This window comes from Plasmodium sp. gorilla clade G2 (assembly GCF_900097015.1).
Source record: "Plasmodium sp. gorilla clade G2 genome assembly, chromosome: 13".
Taxonomy (NCBI): domain Eukaryota; phylum Apicomplexa; class Aconoidasida; order Haemosporida; family Plasmodiidae; genus Plasmodium; species Plasmodium adleri (nom. inval.).
In genome coordinates, this window is record NC_041705.1 from 10,426 (window position 1) to 19,003 (window position 8,578).

The 8,578-nt window shown below is 19.1% G+C and overlaps 1 protein-coding gene across 1 annotated transcript; it reads right to left on the reverse strand.

Annotated features, from left to right (window-relative positions):
- Positions 1–1,205: 1,205 nt before the first annotated feature.
- Positions 1,206–5,637, reverse strand: PADL01_1300300 (erythrocyte binding antigen-140, putative; the record flags this gene model as incomplete). The annotated part of the gene is made up of 4 exons (XM_028683523.1): positions 1,206–1,279; positions 1,450–1,532; positions 1,661–1,739; positions 1,878–5,637. The coding sequence occupies 4 exons, from the start codon at positions 5,635–5,637 to the stop codon at positions 1,206–1,208; spliced, it is 3,996 nt and encodes a 1,331-aa protein (XP_028539693.1).
- Between the last annotated feature and the right edge of the window lie 2,941 nt (positions 5,638–8,578).

Below are 8,578 nucleotides of genomic sequence, written 5' to 3' on the forward strand. Positions count from 1 at the left end.
GATTACTTGTATATTAAATAATATTAACTTAGGTATATCTTAGAAAAACACATATAATAAGAGCATAATATATATATATATATATATTATATTAGGTTTTTTCATAATATATATTATCTATTTTATTAAAACTTTTTATATATGAAATAATATATTGTTATATATAATATTATATAATATATAGAGAATTATTTATTATTCAATATGTTCATTAACACATGATAAATAAAAATATAAAATTCTAAAATTATAACATTTAAATATATTGTTGTACATATACCAAATACAAATAAAATATATTTGTACTTCTTATAAAATACAATTTCATGTTATAAATTCCTATTGATAATAATAAATAAAATTATATATATATAAATATATATTTTATTCTAATTTTTTTATATAATAATTATTTTATATTTAGAATAAAATTATCACATAAAAAAAAAAAAAAAAAAAAATTCATTTTAATGGATTAATCCTTACATTCCTATTATGTCGTATTTGTACTTAACGTATGTACATAAAAAATATGCTAATGTTTTTTTTTTTTATTTTATTTCTATTTATTTTTTTGCACTATTGAATATTTTTATGTATATTATTAATGTATATATAAATATATATATATCTGTAATTTTTATACACGTGTTTAATTATTTATTATTACAGCACACTGATATTTAAGTTACAATGATTATAGACCAGTTTAAACCTTATTTTATAATAGTATATAAATTATTAAAGGAACAAAGAAATTCATTTTATATCATTTTTAATTATTAAAAATCATTTTAATGATTTTATAAACATAAATAAATAATATAATTATGGTTTTTTTAAACAGAATAAAAAAAAATTCTAAAATTTTAATTTATTATTTTATGAAAAAATAAAAAAACTTTTTAAAAGAAAAAAATAATAAAAATAAAGACAATAAAATAATAAAATGTGAAACAAATTTACATAATAGCATAATACATTATTAATTATTTATTTGAAAAAAATATATATACCAATTTACAAATTAAAAAATTGATATGACAAATGTATAAACTTTTTTTCATTTACATATTTATAAATCATTATATATATATATATATATATATATATATATATGTGTATGTAACATGAAAGAAAAAAAAAGAAAAAAATATATTTTATAATTTATTATTAAATAAATTGAATTATTTATACTACTGAAATTAATACATATCCCTTTCATTGTAATTGTACTGAGAAAAATCAGAAGCATTTGTCTCTTGTACTTCTTGATTAACTAAGAAAAAGAAATAAAATAAAATATTATTATATAATAATTAATTTAACATATATATATATATATATATATATATATATATATATATATATATATATGTATATACATAAATAAATATTTATTCATTTATTTCTTAAATATGAAATTTCCACTTTATATATTAATCTTACATATTCGCGATAGATTATTAAAGTAATTATTTTCTTCAAAAGCTGCTTCCATATTAGATTCTCCTAAAATATATTCATCATTACTATATAAAAAAATATATATACATATAAATATATAATATAATTTATATTCTTGTTAAAAAATAATAATAATGTAAGTAATATATAAATTAAATGAATTGTCATATATATTTATTCTTATCCTTATAACCTTTTCCCCATTCTAGTTGCTGAACCCAAAAGTAAAACTATTATAACTAAAATACCACCAGCAGCAAAATACGGCATGTCTATAAAGAAAATATAAAACATTATATAAAGGAAAAGAAATATATTTATAATAAAAAAAATTCTTTAAATTATATTAAAATGGAAAATTAAGATAATTATTTTAATTTAGTTATTTTCATAATATATATGAAACTTACTTGATTGACCCTTGCTGTTAAAACATTTATATTCTGGATCTTTCATTTCAGATTTCATACAATTGTAATATTCAATTGAATAAAAGTTAAAATATGTTAAACAATAATCTGAAATTTGGCAACATAATTTCTTTCTTTCTTCTCTAGAACAAGAACCTGATGAACTATTCTTTCCATTAGAATAGGTACAATACTCCATGGAATATTCATTATTACATTTATTTTGCTTCGATAATTTAATTATTTCCTCTCTTACTTTTTTAGTATCTCTAGAATTATATTCTTCTATATTTCTTTTATGATGATTTTCTGAGTAATTATTACTCCTAGTTTGATCATCTTCATAACTATCATTATCACCCTCACTCTTCTCTTGTCCTCTTATGGTTTCGTTATCCTCAATTTGCGTTACATATTGATGATCTTCATCATTATGCTTCATAACTCTTCTATTAAAATCATGGCTATTTACACTTCTCTCATTTCTCATATTAATACCAGGTATATTAAGAGTATTTGGTATTGTTTCATCTTCACTATTCATGTTTTCACCTGTAATATGTCTTAATTGTTCTTCAGAGATATGTAATGTATCATCCCTATCATCTTCATTGTATCTACTAGGATCAAGACCCTGAATTGATTTAACTGTATCATCTGATTGTGAAGATAGCAATGTATTATGACTATTACTACGTGAAGATTGTAAATCTTGGGAACTTTCCTTATTATCTTTTAAGGAAATTTTTTCGATTGTCAAAGAATCTGAATCACCACTAGAATGTGAATTATTTACTTGATTATCACTTCTTTCAATTTCTGAAGGGTCTAATATATTATTTGATGTATCCCTTGAGTTACTTAAGGATTGTTCAGAATGTCCATCATTTATACCAGAAGTACTTTGAACACTATGGGGCATACTTGAAGTAGAATCAACTTCATTGTTATCCCATTCAGCAGGATTTCCCTTAATTTTGTCAGAATTTCCAGAATCTTTGCTTTCACTCTTTACTTTTACACTCGTAGCACTATCATCACTATTTACATCTACTGATTCATTTCCCAAATTACTCGCATCAACTATATTTTCTTGATCTTCAGTAGACAATAATGATTTATTTTCATTACCTAAGGTAGTTAATGAATTTTTATTCTTATCATCTATTTCAGATGTAAGTGAGTTTGATACCTCCCTATCATTTTTATTAACATCTGATTTTCCATTCTCTAATAATTCTTTTCCTTCACTTGATTGATCATAACTACTTCTTTGCGAAACATTCTGGTTGTTTAATTGTTCACTCTGATTTATATCACTACTTGGTTTTTCAATTCTACTTGAAATTTCACTTTCTGGTTTAGGAGCACCATTTGAATCTTTTACTTTCTTACTTTCAGATATTGAGGAATCTACTCTATTTTGTTGTCCATTTATATTTTCATTAATAGTTATTGGGGTTCCACCACCAAAGGCATCTGACAATGTGTCTATGTCATATATAGTATGTTTTTTCTTAGGATATCTAATTTCATTTAAATATTTTATTTCATTACATTTTTCACACAACTCATCATATTTCTTTGTATGTTCAATAAAGATTTCTTCATCAAAATTTACATCTTTACATTCTTTGGAATTTTCTTGTAAATATATTTTCGCTTCTTTATCTTTTACTGCATCAATATTATCATAAATCTTGTTATTTTTATCTTTTGTGTATTTTTCAACTTGTTTATCATATTCGATTTTTTTCAAATCTATCCACTTTTTATATTCATTACATTTATTTTTACATGTATTCTCTTCACAATCTTTTTTCTTACACTCTTCCTTAAATGACTTAAATGAATATATTTTCTCCTTTCTTTCCTGACAAAAATCATCCCCCCATTCTTTGAACCATCTTAAAAATTGGGGGATCTTTTGAAACTTATCAGCATCTTTACAAGCCTCCTTATTTTTAAGTACTGCTGACATTACATTCCATGCATCTTCTCTGTTTTTTTCCCACCATTGTTCACGAAAACTTTTCAATGATTCTTCATTTCTGTTTTTATTTTTGTTTACTTTATTTAAATTCTCTTCCATTTTTTTACCATTATTATCTTTTACCATATCCGATCCTTTGATAATATCTGCTATATCTGCATAACTATTTTGTATTATACTACACAACGCATTTTCATCCTTCTCCTTATATCTATATTTTAATAATTGTGCTTCATATATTGAAGCTGCAAATAAATGTTCCCTGTAACGATCTTCATTCCCATCGTTTATACTATATATACGTCCAAGGCATAATGTATGTCTTCGGGGTGGTTCACATGTACCAGGAAAATTATTCGTAAATGATCCAGTACAATTCCAACTTCTTTTATTATTACTTTTGTAACCACATCCAAACTCTCGAATATCATTAGCATTAATTTCTGATGCAATATCTACATTATCCCTAGCAGGACCATTCAAAAAACTTTTAATAATAGTAACAGTATATTTGCAATCACATAAATCATCATATTCCTTTTCATTTTTGAAAACATCGACTATATTTTTTTCATTATTTTTTTTAAATACCTCATTCAGAAAATTATGTTCATTGTCTTTTGGATTTTTAATCTTATACAAGTTCATTAAAACATCCATTTCTGATTTACTTTTGTTCATAAATGAAGTATATGAAGAACATGGAAGTCTACATCCAACAGAACATGCTTCATATTTTTTGTTTTCAGAACACTTACCTCGTATATTTAGAAACAATCTATCCTTTTCCAACCAAAAATTTTCATTCCATTCTTTTATCCATCGATTAATCTGAGGTTCGTCCTCAGGGATTTTGGAACATTCATTACTTATTTTTCCTTTGTATTTTTCTATCATCTTATTCCACAATTCTTTTTTATTGTCTTCCCACCATTTTTTTTTTATATCATTTATATTTTCCATATTTGATTGGCTATAATAATAGGAGAATTTATTATTAATATGTACTTTCACTTTATCTGTATTACCCCCAAAATCCATGTCATCATCTATAAGTATACTTCTATAATCTGAAAAACTATTTCTTAATTCATTACAAAATATTGAAGAATATTTTCCTTCATTTTTGTCAAATAATAATTTTGCTTCTAAAATAACAGATTTTAAAAACATTTCTTTAAATATATCTATTGTTTCTAAATCTGAGTTTAAAAAATTTGCTATACATAATTGTATTTTTCTATCGGGAACACATACAGTAATTCCCTTACTGTTTTTTGGACATACCCATTTTATTAATTTTCTTTTTATTCCACAAACATAGTTAGTAGGTTTCTGTATAAAAGTATATTTATTATTATTATTTGCAAAACTATTACTATTTGCATTTCCTGAATTTTCTTCAATTTCGGAAGGTGAATAAAATTTGTCATTACTATATGAGTATGAAGGTGGCTTTTCATCATTTGATTTTGTTTTATTATTTATAAAACCTGAAGACTTCTCTTTTTTCTCAATTTTATTTTCTAAAAAACTATTTATTGCTTGATTATTTACATCTTGATAATCTGAATTATATATATTAATTTTATGATTATTATTTAATTCGCCTGATTTTACTCTTAAAATATCTGATGATTCATCTTCTCTATCATAAAGTGTTCTACTTCTAATTGAATCATTTATTCTTATTACATTATATAACAAAAATAAAGGAATTAAAAAATATACATTGAAATATCGTTTCATTGTATATAATTTATTCATCTAATTATAATTATATATTATACACATATATATATATATATATATATGTATAATGTAGTAAAAACAAAAAAATTAAATATTAAAATTTAATTAAATATACATACATATATATATATATATATTTATATGTACAACCATATAATATTACAAACAAAAAATTGAATTAAAAATTAATTATAAAACACATTTGAATTAACTTGAATTATATTTAATTAATTAATTTAATTAACAGAAATATTAACCATTTAATTATTGATGTTACTTTTTTTTTTAATTCGTTTCTTACTCTCTCTTTTTAATTCTCAATTTATTTATGTTTTTCATAATTTCTCATTTTATTTTAAAACCTTTTTAATAATAAAAATTAACATACATTTTTTATGAATAAATTTAATAAAAAAAATATATATATATATATAATACATATATATATAAAATTACTGTATATTAAAAGAAATATATAAATATATAGATTTGTTCTAGGAAATGGTAAAATATAAAATATATATATATTTTTTTTTTAAATATTAAATAAAAAAAAAAAAAAAAAAAAAAATGAATATTTACATGAATTTTAATATCATGCTATAAATATATTATCGAATTTTTTTTTTTATATATAATATATATTTATATATATAATACATATGTGTAATCTTATTATAACGTTTTTTATAATAAGCCTTTTTCTTATCTCTTATTTAATTTTTACACTAATTATATTTATAATATAATTATTAGAAGGTGCGTTAATTTAAGATATATCATTATAATATTTCCTCCATATATAAAAATAGCTGAATAAATAAATTATAATAATTAAAAAAAAAAAAAAAAAAACAATAATATAAAAAAAAAAAAAAAAAAATGAAAAAAGAATAAAAAGGAATTTAAAATTATTTATAATAATTATAATTTGTAATAATCCTATAATTTTATAATCTACTAACTCATGTTCAATAATTATTTTTTTTTTAAGAACTGTTTTATTATTTTTACCGTGTGATGCACAGTAAATTTAATCATATTATTTTTCTTTATTAATAAATAATGTTACATTTCTTTTTTTTTTTTTTTTTTAATATATTTTTTTTAATTCTACATTTATAAAAAATATTTTTAAATTTATTTTAAAAGTATGTTTTCATTTATTTTAAAACTTTTTTTTTCTTTTTCTCCTTTTTTTACAATTTTATAAACCTAATTCAAAATGTGTGTATTTAATATAGTTATAATATTACATGTTTATAAAAATTATGAAAAATAACTGGTTATATATATAATATTTTATTATATAATATAATAATATTAAAAATATGGATTTATTCTATTTTATTTAATCTTACATTATATAACATATATTTCCTTTTTTTGCATTATATAAAAATTAATCTATATATATTTATTTATTTATTTATTTATTTAAATTAGGAACTGATTAAATTTAATATTTAACATAAGGGTACTGTGTTTTTACATATATTTTTTGATTTAATTTCTTATATAATGATTTTAATTACTAATTAATTAATTCTTTTCTTTTTTTCTTCCGTTTCCATTTTGTATGATATATATTATAAAAAGATATTGTATCCTTCCGGTAAATGTTTATATATATTTTTTATTCTGAATATGTATACTAAGGATTTTTGTTTATATATATTTTAAAATATATTTATATTAAAATATTTCAAAATAATTGATAACAACCAAAAGATTATATATATAATATTATATAATAATAAATCTCCTTTAATTTTAAATATATATTTCTCATTTAATTTTATATTTGATTATATTATTATAATACTTAATAAAAAAATCAATATCTTGTAATTATAAATAAATATATTATCAATGTGTTAATATATTTTCAACAATTATATAATGTGTAAGCATTCTTTATTTGTTCTTATATTTATATATGAATGTTTCGTATGAACATTTCTTTATGTTATCTTTATTCACTTCTTCGATTCATTTTATATGATTCTTTGTAATTTTATATATATATAATACATTTGTTTATTATAGCTGTTAGTTTATAATTTATTATATCTAAAGAATTATTAATCTTCTTACTAAATATATATATATATATATATATATATATATATATTTATTTATATATTTATATTTATGTTTAATTAAACCTCATATACAATTTTAATAATGAACACATTTTTATTTAAATCCTTTTTTTATTATTATAATTAGTACTCTATATAATATATATATATTATTTTCATTAGTTATATATACTATATCATATAGACATTATAAATTTTCTCTAATCGATTTTAAAATATTTACAAAGAAAAAAAATAATAAAATCACTTCATAATAGATTTAATAGAAATATATAAATTTATGTTATACAAAAAAAATAAGTTCATTTTTTTCTTTATATAAAAAATATTTCTTCTAATAACTACCAAAAAGAAAAAAAAAAAAAATATAAGAAACATTTACTTTTAATCAATTTAATTATATCTAATTAAAAAAATTAGTATAATCTATTACACCTTTTTTTTTTTTTTTTTTAATATATTATTTTTATATATAATGAGGCACAAAAAAAAATAAGAAAAATAGACAAAAATAATGATATAAAACCATTATGCCCATAAAAATATATGCTATGTAAAAAAGAAAAAAAAATTCTGTACATGAATAAATAAAAAAACAACATATATAAGTTTATATATTTATAAAAAAACCATCAAAACATATATTTAGATCTTTTATACGGCATATATAACTATAACCAATAATTATTATTTCTTAATAATAAAACCTACATAATTTCAAATAGACAATATATTAAATATATATAATAAAACCAAATAATATTCTCTATTTCTTAAAAAAAGACAAAAAAAATGTACTATCCATTAAAATTACGTACATATAATATTATTTATTTATTTATTAAATTTAT